General features: G+C 46.2%; 1 protein-coding gene across 3 annotated transcripts in view; it reads right to left on the reverse strand.

The window, feature by feature from the left end:
• Positions 1-17700, reverse strand: part of RAB34 (RAB34, member RAS oncogene family) — a 189507-nt gene extending 171807 nt beyond the window's left edge. Inside the window, exons 1-3 of one of the 3 annotated variants that reach the window (XM_085649135.1) lie at positions 17492-17700; positions 13982-14082; positions 1717-1808 (exon numbers count right to left, since the gene is read on the reverse strand). In XM_085649135.1, coding sequence (XP_085505261.1) covers positions 1717-1808; positions 13982-14035 — 146 coding nt within the window. In that variant the 5' untranslated portion in view covers positions 14036-14082; positions 17492-17700. Of the gene's footprint in view, positions 1-1716; positions 1809-13981; positions 14083-17480 lie in introns of all 3 variants that reach the window. The other 2 variants (XM_085649133.1, XM_085649134.1) reach the window with 2 other exon arrangements.
• Positions 17701-18921: the final 1221 nt, after the last annotated feature.

An 18921-nucleotide genomic window follows, 5' to 3' on the forward strand; every position in this document is an offset into this window, starting at 1 on the left:
GGTGCCGTGTTACTGCTACCTTGATTCTGGAAGCATTTGAACCACCTTCCATAGGCATCATGATTTAAGTATCAGTTGATTAAAACTCTAAAGCACAGTTCCTTTTTGGCAAAGTCTTGGGCTCCAGTGGGACAATATTGTTAGATAGCAAGGGCACTTACAGGCCCAAAGACATCCACAGGTCCCACGGACTCGGTACCAAACAGACGTTAGAATTTAAGGCTAGGCTCCAAAGTACCTTCAAAAGGCAGTATCTCTGCAATATCAATTAATGAAAAAATGGTTTTGATAGCACTGGATACAGGGCAAATGACGTCAAGCAAGGGAAATATCACAAAACCAGTGATGAAGAGAAGAACACCTTTTCCCATCTGTGATTGTATGAGGGAGAGGTATTCTAGGGTGCCTAATAGTGTGGTAGCAGTGCAGGCTTCACACCAATGTCTTCTAGGTGGTTGTTGGTCATTCTTTCGTTGCTTTGTGGTGATTGTGTCCTGTTGGGCTGCAGGGCTCTTATTGTTCCTAGATGATTCACTGAATTATGGCCAGAGTGACTAGCCATTAACCCAATAAGGTGAATGCCCGGCTGACCAGCCAGTTGCATCATAAGCTTTAGGTTCAGTGCTCTGATGATTATGGATTGCTACTCTGCTGGTCTTTACATTTGAATACGGCCGATCTCTCTAAGGGGTGGCATGATGGACTGGAGTACAGCCTAGGTAATTCTCAGTGATTGAAACTAAACCAGGCATTCCGCCAATCAAATTTTGGAAAGTGAGTCTTGTGAAGGGTGTGTCGAAGTAAAGAGCTGAAACATAAATCCTCCTATAGCGGTTTGAAGCAAGTGAGACAGCAAAATGAAACCAGCCCTGCTGCCGCTGCACTGACCAATAAAAGCAAAAGAAAGAAGAGTGACAGCAAGCTTGCCAATAGTAAGTAAGAGAAAGGAGTGACGAGAAAGCCTACCAATGGTAAGTAAGAGAAAGAAGAGTGACGAGCAAGCCTACCAATGGTAAGTAAGAGAAAGAAGAGTGACGAGCAAGCCTACCAATGGTAAGTAAGAGAAAGGAGAGTGACGAGCAAGCCTACCAATGGTAAGTAAGAGAAAGAAGAGTGACGAGCAAGCCTACGAATAGTAAGTAATGGGTGGGCTCTAAGACTCTTTTTAGATATTTTTTTTTAAAGAACTATAAACTCACAAGAAATAACACAAGCGCTGTTTCAGGTGAAACCGGGTAGCCTGCCAGTGCGTAAGTGAGGCCTTGCACCTGCTTGTGTCTGTGTAACTGCTATGCCGAAGCCCCTGGACCCCGCGAGTATCCTCCATTTTACTGTGTAAGTTAAGGCATATGTATTTTGTAGATTCAGTGGGTACAATGTTTACGCTTCTATCCATCAGGGCCTACAAGGGGCGCAGACTGGAAAGGCTTCTCAATGATCGTTTGGCAATGACATTGGAAAAGGGGTTACATTTCCATACCCTGATCAACAGTTTCTACTTCATGGAGATACACAGAGTGCTCTACCGCTAAAATGGCTTCCTCCAAGAGTGTAAGACTCGTGCAGGCCTTGACAGATACATCATCAGACAGACTCTGAACCTGTGCTACTCTGACCTAAACAACAATACAACATTACAAAAGTAGCTTGAGTTTCATGCTCACCGCCCAGTCCCTTCCCAGTGCTCTGCGCATGCGTGAGAGCAAAGGTACTTACCCGACCGTGCCCGTGCGCTGCTGCTGACACGCTGAGGTCACTTTAGGGTGGAAGGAGCCCCGGCAGTGCAGAGCCGCCTCCTTCGTGAAGCACTACAGCGGGAAACACAGAGACACGAGGTAAGGACAGGATCCCAGAAACCAGCAAAGCACAGCAGGAACTGCAGCCCGGCACACTCACACGGAGAGAGAGAGGAAGGGGAGGGAGAGAAAGGAAGAGGGGGAGGGAGAAAGAGATGGGGAGAGAGAACGAAAGAGAGGGGGAGAGAGGGGAAGAGAGAGACAGACAGAGAGAGACTGACTACATGTACGCAGTGATTGTGACAGAGGCATATTTGTATGCAGTGAAAGTGACGTAATACACCTGGGCATTTGTAAATAGTGAGTGTGACTACATACATAGATACACCGCAAGCTTGATACACTATTACATATCTGTATGCAGCCTGCATAATACAGAATGCAGATGTTCATACCTGAAAACGTTGAATGTGATACAATATCTACATATTTACACACAGCAGGTGTGGTGCACTGTGTGTGTATAGGAGTATGCTGTGTGAGACACGGTGTACAGGTTGAATTAAAAAGCAGCATGTTGGTTGTAGGCAGTAATTGTTATGTGTTTTTCATGTTAAAACGCAGGGTGTGATGCACTGCATCTGTGTATCTATAAAGCACGTGCGGTAGTGTGGCTACATAACTCTGCATAGCAACCGTTATACACTGCAGCTGCATGTTTTTATCCCAGTAAATGATATACTGTATGCATGTTAATGTACATTGATTGGGATACACCGTCTGCACGAGGATTCGCGATAAATGAAATAATACATTTGCATGTTTATGCGTATGTATATCAGTGCACTGCATACACCAAATGTGATATATGTACATTCAGTAGGCACAAGCACTATTTATTGATGTACATACAGCACCAGCCGCTGAAAGGGTGCAGAGGGCGCTGCAGCACCCCTAAAATGACCATTCTGGAGTTTAGAAGGTAAATGAGCCATAACCATGCCATTACATTTTGTTTGTATCTTGTCACTTTTGCTGTGTGTTCAAAGCCAGGTCAATTGGCAGGCCGTCTTCTGACAAATTGTTGCTCATTCTTGTCCCATGGAGATTGGTGTTTACAGTACTTTTCTTTCTCTGACTGCACAGTTAGAGGATATTGTTATGGGAAGTGTCTGGCAATCTTGCTGGGTAACAGGGAGAGTGTGAAAGAAAAGGCTCTAGAACGTAAGAGAATGTATTTTTTTCCAACAAAGGATACACCTATTTAAAACCTAGCAGTAGGGAAAGCTTAAATTAAGTAAATTGTTCTTCTGTAATTCTCAAGTGCTATGGAAACAAAGATTTTAATAGGTCCAAATCAGTTCAATACACTTTACTTGGTATGTGCAAATGATGAATAATTGCTACAACCCGATTCCCACTGTGCTACATAGTTTTATCAATAAAGCTCCATGTCAGTGTCAGATGTGTAGCCATTTCAGTAGAAAATGTGATGTCTGTAAATGACAGTTTGTTACCACACCATGCTTTAGTAATACATTTGGGACCGTGTGCTCCAAAATGCACCTACATACGACACCCTTAACACTCGCCTGCTGGCTAGGCAGGGTTCATTTGCTACACTTGTTTTGTGTGTCACTTGGATTGTTCACAACCACTACGACTTCATCGATGCTACACTGACGGCGGCACCCCCACTCAGAAAATTGTTCCAGCTCCACTGACATACAGTGCAAGTCACACAGTTCACAAATTCACGAGCGAAAAACTATTTCACAATACACTTTAGGTGTAACATACATCGAGAGTGAAACACTGCACACTGGCACGGAGAGCGAGTTTTTTGCGTTCAATGGGCCATCCCGACTGAGGTTGTCAGGAGGAGGGTGTAGCCTGCTTGCAACGCCATGCCGGAGTCAGGCTGACGCAGCCCTCCCTGGAGGTGCGTGTCTGGACAGGAAAGGCCGGGACGCTGCAGGCAGCGTGGGGACCACACACGGAGTCTGTCGGCAGACAGGAAGCAGCACTCAGAGCGTAAGACAGCTGCAGTGAGCACAAGTAACCCAGTCAGAGCCTTGCAGGTAGCATGGGCACCGCGCCCCACACCAATGTGTGTAGGAATGTCAGAGTTCTTTTCAGGGTGGGCTTAGGTGGGTTTAACGTCAGCCGGTTTTTGTGGGAGTTAAAACAACTCACATGCTAGACACCGCACCATAATGACGGACGTGTTCCAGCCTAAAATACGTTTGTTCCAGTTAAATTTCACCTTTGGTTGCCTGTGCCTTGAGAAACAACATTATGAATTAAAAACGTGTGCATCAAAACACGAAATTGTTCAACTTGTCCCTACAGTTTGCATCAGCATATTTTACACTCCTCTGTGCACCAGAAAAGCCCCAGTTGTATTTAATATATATGTGCAGCCACTCCAGTTTGATAGAGTGAACAGAAGACAGAGTAAAGGAAGTATTTTCTCTTTGCAAACGTGCAGCACTTTTTCACTCACCTGTCCTTAGAAAGAAGGTCTTAGCCACACCTATTCAAGGTTCTTGGTGTTCATTAATTTTTTTGTAGGGTGTTTAATCATTTCCTTCCAATGCAGGGGGGTGGGTGGTAGGTATTCTTTCCATGGCCAAAGTAAAAGAAGAGGGTTTAATCTACCCCATCCTTGGGTGGGGGGTTTCGTGTACAGCACCGCAAAAAACTTTGCCAAAGCAGATAGTAAGGGCCACACACCACGACAGTGATAAGGTGCCCTAATGCAAGTTAACGTAGCCTTCTGATCCTTAGGCAAAACAGAAGCCCTGCCCTTGGAAAGGGCGGGGGAGGAGGAGGGGAAAATAATTAATGCTCTAGCATGGCCTGAGTTGAAAGGTCTTATTAGGTCTCTCCTACCAGTTAGCTTTTAGCTGTCAGTAGCCTAAAGCTTCTTGTAGGCCATAACAACAAGCATTGGCATAGCCAATAGGTCTCGCCTTTGGGACCTTATAAGTATTTAGTTATACAGCACAATATCCTTGGTGCAACAACATCAACTGTTGCATGGGTAAACACTTATAAGGTCCCAAGGGCGAGACCTATTGGCTATGCCAATGCTTGTTAATAGTTGTAAGTTAAATATTTCCATTCACCGAATGAACACCTCAGCAAGCGGCTTTTCTTAAGTGTTAGACACAACTGTCATGGCCTGAGTTGAAAGGTCTTATTAGGTCTCTCCTACCAGATAGCTTTTAGCTGTCAGTAGCGTAAAGCTTCTTGTAGGCCATAACAAAAACTTACAGTGGGCTTAGAGTCTGTGAGTTGCTTACATCAATAGGTTTTATTGTGACTTTCATTTTCTTGCTTCTCCTTTGTTGGCTTGCCTTTCTGTTCTTGTATTTGTCCCTCTCTTGGTGCATAGCCTGTTTACCGTCTTTTTGATTGGCTAACTTGTATCCTTCCTCTGCTCACATTTACAGAACGACTTTTTTCCCCATTAAGCACTCATTAAAAATGTATATCTTCCATTGCTGTCACTCTTGTTATTTTATGCTTTCTGCCTCTTAATACCCACCCCTGCCTATTGCTTCCTGTTTACCCGTTCCCATCAAACCGCTCCTGCTCTACCGTGCACTATTTAAAAAAAAAAAAAAATGGTAGTGCCCAGCAGCTGCCATTTGCTGCAGTGCCACTTCGCATTTCATAAAGTGCCTTTGTGCGCGTTTCTTCAGGGAGTTCTGCCAACTCCCTGATGCTTCGCCCCACCATCCGCCAAGGGTATTTATTTGTTCATTTTTTGTTGGAGGGCCCAACAGCTGCCACTTGCAGCTGAGCAGTTCCGCCCTACGATTTTTTTTGTGTGTAAATACAATTGTTTTAAATTTACTGTTCTAAGTGACGTTCACCATTGTGCATTCTCTTTTTACCTTCGCAGCATCAGCAAAAGCATTGGTTACTGGGGCGTATCCTCCATTGGTGCAGCAGGTGCAGAGACACCGGGTCCCAGAAGCTTGAGGGGCCACTTCTGTTTCATGAAACACTGGCTATGATATTGATCAGAAAAGCCTATATATAGGCCACCATGATGAGAACTATTATTAGCTTTGCTAATACATGTGTTTTTTTTATCTTTCCCCAGTCTACGAAAATTGGATTTCCTGTAGAGTGAGATGCAGAAATGTGACTGTTCCTCTGTAATATACGTGTATAACAAGTGCACTTATATTTTTCATTTAACTTTTTACCACTATCTTGCAACTTAATTTCAATGTTAATTTGTCTTCTGCACTGCCTGTAACCTGCAAAAATTACATTTCCAGAGGCAGCAGTGAGTGAATGCACAATTTGACATCTAATCAAGGCTGCAATTTAAACATGGGTTGGAGGGACCTCTCTCTTTTGTATATCTAATCTTTGATTTAATCTGAGCAGAGCATGGAATAACATGCAGGCAGCAGCTCGAAGCGTGCACCTAAATAGTTTTATTTTCTATTGGGTCTTCCAACCCTCATGGCACCAAGTCCCCTGGGGTGGGGTGCGTGCACATGGTTTGAAAAATCACTGAAATAGAGGTTTATTTCTTATGCCACAATCTGAATGAGGGTGATGGATGGAGGCCTAGTAACTGATTTGTCGACCTGAACTTCTCCAGTTCAGTAAGTATACATTTTTCTGTGACCAGGAAAGGCACGAGCTGTAGGGGGGTCTACAGTTGTGACGATTGTTAGGGTAAGCTATGGGTTTCATCAGAAGAGCATGTACATGGCCTACTTTAAGGTGACTTGGAAAAATCTGAGAGAGGAAGGAATGTGAAGTTCAGGCATAGTAGCAGGAGGACGGCTGTATGTTCTTCATCCGTGGGATTGGGGTTAAGGATTGAGTAGTAATTTGAAGGTTTATAGTTTAAGAATTTACTTTTTCAGGTCGGATTCTGAATTTGTAAATGAGATCCACGTCACAGGAGAAATATAGGTTGGGATTATGGCACAGCGTGGACAATGGACTTTTTTTATCATTTAATGAGAAATGGTTAGCTAGGTCATCAGCATTTGGTGTTTTAAGAGTACATAGCTGGGTCAAAAGTATTTGATCTGCAGGACAGCTCTTAAAGCAGTCTGCAAGCAGAGTATCTTCATGTGGATTTCAGTATGTATGCCAGCTAGCAAGTAGAATACCCCACTCCACTCACTTAGCAAACTACAATAGCTTTGTGGCCATTTGTATGTCTTTCTCTTAAGCAATACTGTATGGATCCTCGTTCCAGGGCTGCCACAAATGTACGCCAAGCAATATTAAAAAAGCCCCTTTAGACAAGGCATCACTCTGTATCCGGAGAGATGTTCCTTCGATGGAGTCAAACATGACTCCATCAAAGATCCTACCCTTAGATGGAGTTCCTTACGTATAACATCAGTATTTCTTTCCTGAAGACACACGCAGCCTACATGTTCCACTCTTAGGAAACTTGATTGGTGCGATGGTGGAATGCCGGCCCTAGAAGGCGGTTCTAGATTCAGAATGAATAAGCTGCCTACAATTAAAAAACAAAAGAGAACACAAAGAGAGCGAGGAAAAACGAGGTAACTTGTCCCCTTCCCCAAATAACTTTAGAAAAACAAAATGGACACGTTTTTGGTGATTTCGAGCAGACGTTGTGCGCTATCACCTTATAGGAAACTTAAGGAATGCACAACTGTTGTAGAAAAAACCCCTCACCCACCTACCTAGTAGGTGGCATGCTTCATCATTGGGGCCCAGCTGGATTGCCTAATACACTCCAGCTGTGCTACGACGCCTGAGTTACAGCGGAGCAGGATTGTTGAAGTTGAGCAGAGAGTGACATACTATGTGAGGTGTGGCTATAGGTTAAAAATGTCTCTGAGAGATACCCTTTTGAGAAAAAGTTTATTAGAAGGGTCCCAGGACAAATGTTAAAAATTATGCGGGATAACTGGTTAGGAATCTTATTTTCCTTAGTATCCCTTGTAAATAAGGTCTACTAGTTTCAGCCTGCTAGTTGGTTCCAGAGGCTTTCATCAGGACCAAAAAAGAAATAGTGACTGGCCGTAAAAACATGATATAGGCCAGGTGAAGTGTAAATATCAGCACACACCCTAAAGTGTGCTGTGAGTGTAGTGGTGATTTACTCACAGTATCTCAGTTTGAGAATACCTGAAAATTAAAAGGTAAGTTAGTAAGAAAGACAACATACAACAGTGGTTAACATGCATCTCGATTGAATGCATGCACCTTTGTGCTAATAGCCGGTGGTCTAATGCCAGAAGCATAGTGGACATGCACGAACACTAGAAAGAACTTGCGTGGCTACAATGTGCCCCGATGTGTGGATATACACGTGGAATCCTTGAGTGGATGGGTGTAAGGTGAGTCAATAGCGTAGTATCTTAGGGCACATGGTGCTCATAATCTCTATTGACTATCAGTAACGTGCGTGTGTTTGGTGCAATAAAATCTTGCATCCCACACACACTATTGTATTTGTGAATGGTAACGCTTGTGATGGCTAGTACAAACTCTTAGCGAGATATGCGTGCATATCATTCAAATTGGTTGAATTGTGGCGCTTTGCGTCTTAATTGCAAAGTATCGTGAAGATTAACACACGGACAACAACATGAAAGACAGACAACATGTAAGCTGATAAAGCGATCTCACTTGGGTATCGAGGTGATTATGCCTCTGATGACCGATCGACGTGACTAATTCCCCTCATGACCCTAATGAAAATAGAGAGGGAATGGCGATGTGTGGATCTTAAGGTTAAGCTGAATGAGAATCCAAGGGGTCAGTTACTGTGTATACATAAGCCTCTCCTGCTCGTCTGGGCTTGTGTCAAGTGCCAGGGTAACGAGTGGGTCAGCGTGATCGAATGAAGCCTAGTACTCACGTTTGCCAGGGAAATTAAGGTCCGAAGTACCTAGTACGCCGATCAGGTCCGCTTGGTGAGCCCCGTACTGTAGGTAGGAGGGGGCTAAGAAGGAAGCAGAAGAAAGGCGGAATGTCACGTGGGCGGCCTTGGAAGACTAGAACGGGGTGACTGTAACGGGTAATTGCTGCGCATGCGTGTGCGTGCAATAAATGAAAAAGAAAATAGTCACAAGGAGAAACCAGTACGATTAGGTTATGGTACCGAGATAGTTTTGTAGTACCGCTGCAGTACGGGGCTCACCAAGCGGACCTGATCGGCGTACTAGGTACTTCGGACCTTAATTTCCCTGGCAAACGTGAGTACTAGGCTTCATTCGATCACGCTGACCCACACATCGCCATTCCCTCTCTATTTTCATTAGGGTCATGAGGGGAATTTGTCACGTCGATCGGTCATCAGAGGCATAATCACCTCGATACCCAAGTGAGATCGCTTTACCAGCTTACATGTTGTCTGTCTTTCATGTTGTTGTCCGTGTGTTAATCTTCACGATACTTTGCAATTAAGACGAAACGCGCCACAATTCAACCAATTTGAATGATATGCACGCATATGTCGCTAAGAGTTTGTACTAGCCATCACAAGCGTTACCATTCACAAATACAATAGTGTGTGGGATGCAAGATTTTATTGCACCAAACACACGCACGTTACTGATAGTCAATAGAGATTATGAGCACCATGTGCCCTAAGATACTACGCTATTGACTCACCTTACACCCATCCACTCAAGGATTCCACGTGTATATCCACACATTGGGGCACATTGTAGCCACGCAAGTTCTTTCTAGTGTTCGTGCATGTCCACTATGCTTCTGGCATTAGACCACCGGCTATTAGCACAAAGGTGCATGCATTCAATCGAGATGCATGTTAACCACTGTTGTATGTTGTCTTTCTTACTAACTTACCTTTTAATTTTCAGGTATTCTCAAACGGAGATACTGTGAGTAAATCGCCACTACACTCACAGCACACTTTAGGTGTGTGTGCTGATATTTACACTTCACCTGGCCTATATCATGTTTTTACGGCCAGTCACTATTTCTTTTTGGTCCTGATGAAAGCCTCTGGAACCAACTAGCAGGCTGAAACTAGTAGACCTTATTTACAAGGGATACTAAGGAAAATAAGATTCCTAACCAGTTATCCCGCATAATTTTTAACATTTGTCCTGGGACCCTTCTAATAAACTTTTTCTCAAAAGGGTATCTCTCAGAGACATTTTTAACCTATAGCCACACCTCACATAGTAGGTCACTCTCTGCTCAACTTCAACAATCCTGCTCCGCTGTAACTCAGGCGTCGTAGCACAGCTGGAGTGTATTAGGCAATCCAGCTGGGCCCCAATGATGAAGCATGCCACCTACTAGGTAGGTGGGTGAGGGGTTTTTTCTACAACAGTTGTGCATTCCTTAAGTTTCCTATAAGGTGATAGCGCACAACGTCTGCTCGAAATCACCAAAAACTTGTCCATTTTGTTTTTCTACAATTAAAAAACACCCTGACCCGGAAAGAGAAACCAGCTCAAGATTTGCATTGCCAAGTTGCAATTTTTGTTGCCATAAATGCACATAGGAGGAGGGGTCTCACAACAGTTGACTGTATGGCACATTGCTACCACTAATATGACCCAAAGTGCTGTTGCCAGACCACTGGAGTATGTAGGTGTGCACTATTTATGGTGCAGCAAAGAGAAGGGTAGCTGCATCGAGGCTGGGACTGGTGCAGAGGCTGGCTTGTGTGCGGCATTGCACGTGTATACTTATGGGTGTGTGTGTGAATGTTATAAATGCGTTCAGATCATTGTAATGAGTCGACATTAATGGGAAAGAAGGGTACATGGTGTAAACAGACACGCAGGAGCAGTTCACGAATCACGAAGCTGAGTAATGGCTACTCAGATGCCGTTAGCTGAAGAAAAACTGGTAAAGAAATGGTTTACGCAGAATTATTCCACGAGTTGTACCTAGAAGAAGATATCACACTGGCAGGTAGCCATTTTGGGAACAAAAAGTAGGTGATGTCCAGGTGCTGACTATTACATATTGCACACAAATGCAGGTACCAGATTCAAGTAGTTCACAGAATGATAGGCAAGCAGCACCCAGATACAAAGTAAATCAATTTACAGGCTGATCCCAGATGCACAGTAGTACAGCATTATCTTAGTGAGCAGCCAATCAACTCACGACTTGCACGTACATGCCCTTAATAGACGGATGGTAGCCATTCACACACAGAACAAGCAGTGCCTAGGTGCAACTAACTAGCAACGCATATTCTGTAAGAAGACGGCAACCAGGTTTGCAGGGTAGCAACCTAAAAGTTACAACCAGACCCAGTTGATATTGAGTAGCATTACAGTTCTCAATCGAGGAGGCTTACTGAGGCAGAAACCTGATGCGGTGAATCTTGGGGGCATATTTACACGCCCCTAGTGCCTTTTTGACGCTCTGGTGGTGCACAAAACATCACCATATTTACAAAGCCACCCTTGCGTGTCTTTTTATCGCCTTGTAAATACACCCCCCTTTCACGCATTACTATCAATGAAAGGGGCATTCCATGGGTGTGGCTGTGGGTGTTCCCACACAACACCCATGGATTCAGACGCATTCCTAGGTTTACACGGTTTCATAAACCTGGGAATGCATCAGATTCCTACGCCTCCACAGGGGAAGTGTTAAAGTGGTGCAACGAAGAGAAATACATTATTTCTCATCATTTTTTGCTCTATGTGTGAGGCATTCTGCAGCACACATGAAAGGAGGAAAACTCCATCAAGGATTGTTTTTGTGCAGGAAGCCGTCCCTTACTACGCAAAAACAATCATCCCTGCAACGCAGGCACCCTTGCACTGTGGTGCAAAGGTGCCTGCCTTGGTGCTAGGAAGACAATTCTTCACCAGCGCATAGGAAAGCACAGGGATGCAATATATTGCTGTAAATACGACGCATCCCTGCACTTTCCTAAAAACACAATGCGGCACAGCAAGATGTTTTGCCATGCCGCACCATTTTCTAGTAAATATGCCCCTTAGTGTTGACGTATAGCTATGAGGTACGCAGACAGTGTAGGGGGTATGGGAGCTTCAAATTAAAGAAGAGGAGGACCAAGGAAAAGGAAATCATGGAAATACAATTAGGCCAAATTAAAGGGGTGGTCCCATATTGTCTGTGGTTATTAGGTAAGGAATGGGAGTAAGTGGATCAGGTGTTCTGGCTCTAGGTCCTTCGATAGTCCAACAGATCTATCTAGAGAGGTCACCACAAAGTCCCCCCTTTTGTGCTGCAGTCGTTAGCTGCTTGACACCCAGGAGATACGGAATACGTCTGTCTGGGAGCTAGTTCATGTGCACAGCCAATCACCAGCGCAGATCCACATAGCCTGATTGGTGACCACTATCTAGTCAGATGAGACTGGTGAGAACACATTCCCGCAGTTAGATTTCACACAGAAACCATTGGCAACGCGGGTTTCAGAAAAAAAATAGCGCTCCATGTCAAAAGATTTTTTTTTTTGTTCAGACACTTTTGAAAAGCCAGCATTGGACCCATGGTCTAGTAACACACAGAACTGACCTCACACTGGAAAACACACAGTGAAACTGGTTAACACTTCGCAGTGAGATGTAAGACGCAAGCAGTGAGGCTCTGTAACACACCCCTTGTCCAAAATGACTCATATAAGCCCTCAGGCGGCCCAAGACTGAGAACAAGCAGCGGACTCAGTTGAGCTCACCCCAGAAATAAAAAAGAACCTTCACTTTGTAACAGAAATACAAGGTGCTTTCTTGTTGGCTGGTGTGTTCAGTGTACTTTGATTTTCTCGCACTTGTCCCTCTCTCATTTGTTTGCCTGAGTTCATGTTGTTATTCTACTAATATTGTTTCTTGTCTGCAGGTCTGTGGTTCTGAGGGTAAAGTAATGTGAGGCTTCCTGCTGCACCAACCCAGGATTATATTTGGAAAAAAAACCCCACTAGATTTGGTTTGCTCAGGCACTCTTCTGTGCGCTTGGTCTGACTCTTGGTCTGAACCTTGGCTGCAGCGGCTGGAAACCAGAACACTGGTTGATGTGAATGATCGCCAGTACCTATTCCTCTGCCCAGGGTTAGTACCAATACCACTTGTGCTTCATGTCTTGTTATATTTTGTTGTCTTTCTTATTGTTTGGAGTTTACCTGGTAACGCTTTACTTTCTCTTAAGACTCATGGTTATTGTGCTGCATTGATGAGATGGTAATGTAAGAATCTTGCTTTCTGTTATTGTTATTTCCAGTCACATTGGCACAGTTGTAAGCCGTCTTTACTGCTTGCAGTATGACTCTCTCATGGGCAGATGGTGGTTGCGTCTCATTGAGGTCAAACCTCCATGGAGTGAGGCCTGGCCTCCTTGCAGTTACTGTGGTGCCAGTTATGGTTCAATCCTCGCACCAGAAGAGCTTTCACCTAGTTTCGGAAATTATAATGAGAGATATGCCAAGCCGGGCTTCTCCAATGAGTGGCTCGCGAGCTGCTGGTAGCTCTCCAGGTACCTTTAAGGAGCTCACCTGTGTCCAGCCCAGCCTACTAAACTAGAAGCTTTTCCTTGGCTGAATTAGTATATGTATACCACAGTTGGACAGTGTGCATTCAATACAAAAATTTGTATAGTTTCAGAGCCCATAAACTCATGCTTAGAGAACAATGGTTGCATTCGCAAAATATATCTAAAGCTTACTAATAGTATTACCTTGGTATCCGGGCAATTCAAGCTATAGCTATTGTGCATTACATATGTAAAGGCATTCCAAACTGGCAAAGCCTTTTTTACATTACTGCTGACTGCCCTGCGTGATGCTCTGAGGTGATCATGGCTGGTAATCTTGAATGGGGTGGCTACTAATATAATCTTGTCTGATACGGTCACGATTACAACACTAATATTATCAGAAGCTCTAGATGATTTCCATTGATTATAAGTAGCTCTTATTACAGAAAAGGTTGGAGACCTGTGTGCCATGAATGGGGAGCAAAGAGTCCGACCAGCTGTTCGCTTAAAGAAGAAGGCATAGAGATGACTATAAGCAAAACCGACTCATACCAGAGGATGTAAGAACAGGGGAAGAAAGGAGCATCTCTCCGAAGGTCAACAAGCACAAGACCCTGTTGTCTCTTTTCCACCTCACTCCATATCACTGAGCTGAACTGCCCACTAAAGTTCTAGTGCTGTTCCTGTTCAAGAAAAAAGTTACCAAACCCTTTGCTTCTACATGGTCCTGATGTGAGTGCCCTGGTAAGCTCTAGACCCTCATCAGCGGAACCAGTACTTACCTGAGGCTGCTGTGCTATGATGCGGTCCTTGCGTACCGGAGGCAGCACACTCATCCTCCACGAGCTGTATGGGAGAGGCTCACAGACACAATCTCCTGTACCTACAAGAGAGGAGTAAAGAAAAGAGAGTGAAGTAAAGTGTGTCCTACTTTGTGGAATCAGATAGTCAGACCTGGTGTCCATCCAAAGGCTGTATGTGTTAATATAGGGTTTTTAGTATCGACAGGAAGAATGGCGCTCAGACTAGTTCGCGTAATGTCTCGTTGTGGTCAGAGTGTGTACGGTGCGGCCAGGTCGGGGGAAATACCCTTTAACCCCCGTGATAGTGTGGATTCAAGATCCACACAATACAAAGTAAGCACGGTCCTGAGCACACGTAATGAAGGTGTAACACTGGTAGAAAGGTCTCTGAAGTGAAAAAATGAAAAAATAGCGCAGTTCCAAATGTACACACGTGGGTACTGGGAATGAGCAGAAGATCCCAAAACTTGTCGCCAATTGAAGTGACCACAAACACCAGCAGGACGTGGTAGAAGTCGGGTTTATTGCTGCTCATCTCAACAACAGCTTCCAGGGAATGAGCTTGTACTTCAAGCACAAACATTCCATCACCCTGGAGCCCATAGAACATTCATGGTGCTATGGCAACATCACATAAGCTATTACAGTCTCGTTATTGTAGGAATGGTAATGGTCTACACCAGAGTGTCAATCATAAGTTTTTAATATTGCAACAAAGAAAAAGCAACCAGCCGACACGTGTTTCGTCACACTAGGGTTGTAATCCGATATTCTTCAGGGCTGAGTGGCGGTTCAACGAAAGGTGATTTCGAGTGGCCGTGATAATTCCAACCCGGCAGGGGGGTACGAAGAGGACCAACGTAGGCGGTCCACTGCAAAGTTAGGGTAGAAGGGGAAGTAAGATAGGAACAAGGGCGGATAAGCCAAGTTGCCGCAGTCCGAGGTGATGAGGAGGTCTGTAGCGAAGTGTCGCAGCAGCGACACGGGATGCACGGATGAGGGGGCCGTAGGGAGTACGCTCAATTAAATGTTAGTGTCTCCAGTAGGGTACAGGCGGGTTCGCCGGTTCGCGAGATAAGCTCTAGACTGGTGTTCTGGGAGGAGACACTTGTTCCGGGCGGATATCTTCGTACCCCCCTGCCTCGTTGGAATTATCACCGGCCACTCGAAACCACCTTCCATCCAAAGGCTGGAAGGCTTGGGGAGCTCAAGACCCGTTAGATGACCCTGGGAGCGAGGATGGAGTATAAATGCTGTGCTGTATCTGAGATAAGCGCTGCATTTTTTTTCGAAAGTGCATTTCTCAAGAGCCCAATGGGCGAACTTCATTCTTCTGTTCAATTTCTTCTCCAAGGACAGACACACAATGCACTATTTAGAGTCTCAGATTTTGGGAAGCAGTTGCACATCCGATGAGCCTCCAGAGCTCCCCGAGCATGAATGCAGCCCCAGCCCTGGCACAGGCTCAAGGACCCCTTGTGCACAGATGGAGTCTCACTCCTGGCAAAGATGTAAACGCCCTGCGCACTTTGATGCTGGTTATTCCTGGCAGAGGCCTGGGGGCAGTGGACATTGTGCAACGGCACCGCTTTGGACTATTCACTTTAGAGGACTGGTCCTCCTGGCAGCTGCACTTGAAAGGAGACTCACTTTTCTGAGACAGAGCCTGAACAAGCCTTCTCCCTCCCACAGATTAGAGTGCCCCACCCCCACCCCCATAAACATTAGTGGTGTCCCACCCCTTGTCTTTAATGACGCCCTACACTTGGGACTACGTTAAGCTGGAGGGAGACTCACTTCTGAACGGGGACAGTGGCCCCACGAATAGTACTGGGGTCCCCCTACTCTCCAGGGCCCAGGTAGTCCGCAGTGGAGTTTCATCTGTTGCATCTGTATGTTAAGGCCACGAGAGTGCGCGCATGAAGAGCCCATATACGTGGGCGGAACAGCTGGGCCGGGTAGAAACATCTGCAGACTCAGGGAGCTGGAAACTATTCAGCATCTCGGTGAATCACCGCGAGCCAGACATGAGGAAATCACGGGCAGAGGACGGGCTCCCGGCGGCTCCAAGCCGAGCGCATCCTGGCAACACACGGGATTCAAGCCGTCAACGTCTGAGCGGCTCCTGCGGCACACAGCGCCCAGGGCTGGGATCAGAGGCGCCCTTGTTTGGAGGCGGGAGGTGTCCGAGGCAGGGGGCGCCCCTATGCAGCACTGTTGTGAAATGTGAGAGGACCGCGGATTGAGGTGCCCGTTACTAAGAGAAGTGTTGCTCTTGTGCCGAGCCATGGTGTGTCAGAGGCAGGAGGTGCCCAGTGCTGAGACAAGAGGTACCAGAGGTACCAGAGGCACGAGGCAGCAGGATCAGTTGCTCCAAAGTAGAGAGGTCTAAGAGGCACACAGCACTCCAGTTTCACCTATTTACTAAGTAGTCTGCAGAGAGGCGCTTAATTTCCGTGCTTGCACTGGGGCCCACCGCACCTTTGCTGAGCCACGAGGAGAGACCCTCTGCCACGTGAAAGAGGAGGTCTACGGCGACGTTGCGGGTGGGTGTTGTGTTGAGGCAGGAGATGCTCTCTCCTGTGTGGAAGCCCGCTGCGTGCTTAGGAAGCAGGGAGCAAATTTCACCGCGCAGGTAAAAAATCACCACAAGTAACACAAAGTAGCATTCAGCGCTGCACTATGGCATGGTGCAATAATGTGTGCGCGGCGCTATGCAGCCTCAAAGTGCACCACAAAACAGGAAGAGAGCGAAGTGCCCCATCCATGTGGACAGGGTGCAGCCCCCTCTCGCAACGGAACAGAACAACTTTGGTTGCTGTGTTGAGTAAAATAACAGTATATTTTCCCCGCGATGTCTTGAAACGACGTTCGCCCTATGTTGCGCAAGGAAAGGCCTCCGAGCTCCTTGATCGAGGGGGGCTCTTTTCCCCCTTTTGACAAGCCAGCAGGGTCACCCGGAAGGACGCAGGCTCTCTGGGGTTAGTGATACTTCAGGGGGCACACAGAGTGGGGGGAGGGAGTGAGTACCAGGCTCCTGGAGTAAGTTGGGGTTCAGGGGACCCTATTTCCCCTACAACTGAGGGCGGCAGGAGAAAGGGCTCTTCTGCATCCACAGAAGAATGGAAGACAATGAAAAGAAAGAGCTAAAAAATATGGCACGGTGAACAAGAGAGCGGGACAGGACAGAAAGGGGAGGAGGGTTAAAAGGAAGGCGCAAGTGCACAGAGAAAGAAAACTAGTATGAAAAGATAGGATGAAGGGAGTGTTGGTGGCCCGCTGCCTTTAAGGAGCTATGTGAGGAGAACAGAGCGTCTTGCAGTTAACTGTAAGAGTTGAGCCTCCAGGCAGAAAACTAAGAATGGGGGCGGAGAGTAAGACAGAAGAAAGTAAGCACCAGAATGGGCTGTAGGAAAGAAGGAGAAGAAACACAGGAGACGAGAGCAGAACCGCGGATCGATACAAAAGATAGGTTTACCTGGGACTTACCTTTCCGCCAAGAAACAGAACAGGAGTGGGATCATCAGCCCGCAGCACACAGGAAGAGAGGAAAGTGGGGCAGAGGAGGCGGGGGTGGGGGCGCAGAGGGGTGGGAGGAGGAGAAGGGGGTGTTGAAGGAGGGAGGAGATCTGGGATGAAGGCGGACCCAGCCCTGCAGCTGCCTCTGGTTACATGCTGGCGCTGGGAAGCTCCTGCTCTCGCAGCGTGGGTCGCGAGCCCCCGCTCCCCGCCCCCCGCGGAGCACTCATTAGTGCCCAGGAAGCGGCAGCGCAGAGAGGGCGCGAGGGGGAGGGGCAGACACCCCTTCCAAAACACAGCGTCAGTGCGCTTCACTCTCAAAGAATCAGCGAAATTCCCTGAATAAAGCCAAGTACAACCTTTAAGTTGAGAGCGATGCAAAGATTTAAGATATTAAAAGAGTGCGTTATAAACTTCAGTTAATGGAATATTATTAATCAGTCATTGACTAAACACTTCAGTTGTCTCCAAAATGGAATGAGAACAATTGGATGGAGTGACCGAAACACATTTTGTTAAACCGCCCCACTAGACGTGTGCTAGTGGCGTCCCTATAAATCACCAAATTTAAACATTTAAATGGGAAATTTAAATGAATGCATGTGGCAAAACTTGAAAATAGTGGGAAATAAATCTGCAATGTGGTGCTGCCCTCTTGTGGACATACTGAAGAACTGGGCACCGAAAGCTGAAGGAAAACAAGTTACATATTCTTATGTACTGGGGCCCTACAATCATTTTCAAGAGTAGGGCCCCAGGTGCCGCCCAGTAGCGTCGGTTCAAGCCAATTGCAGGGGTTTAAAAAAATCGTGATATTTATGAATGTCTGCAAAAACCCAATTCGGAAGATCAGTGAGCGGGAAGCGTTACTCCCCCAAGACATGCTTACACAAGTTACAATAATGCTCTTCGCGGCAGGCTACGGCATCCTAGCAACATGCTAGATTAGACCAATCAACAAAAGGTGCTGGGTCCGCTTTGGTAGTAAATTGCATCTTATTTCTGGTATCTGGATATCACCAGGACTCACAGGAGGAGAGGAAAGTGGGATTGTGCAGGACCAGGGGGCAGAAGCTGGGAGGAGGAGTGTTGAAGGAGGAGAGCCCTAATTTGAGAAAGTGACATCTTTCTTGCATGGTATGCCCCCACTTTTTGCTGAATTGCTGATGTACTTTGATTGAGTGTGCCCTGGGCTCCTGCCAATCAGGTACCCAGGGCCTGTGTTCCTTCCCTAAAACTGCATGAAGCCTAAACCCAATTAGCATCTCTGGCCACATATCAGCCCCTGGTAAATGGTACCCTAGGTACCCAGGGCCTTGTGACCAGAGAAGGCCCCTAAGGGCTGCAGCACTTATTGTGCCACCCTTAGAGGCCCTGTACCCTGACACACACACACTGCC

The sequence above is a fragment of the Triturus cristatus genome, chromosome 3_2 (assembly GCF_964204655.1).
Source record: "Triturus cristatus chromosome 3_2, aTriCri1.1, whole genome shotgun sequence".
Taxonomy (NCBI): Eukaryota; Metazoa; Chordata; class Amphibia; order Caudata; family Salamandridae; genus Triturus; species Triturus cristatus.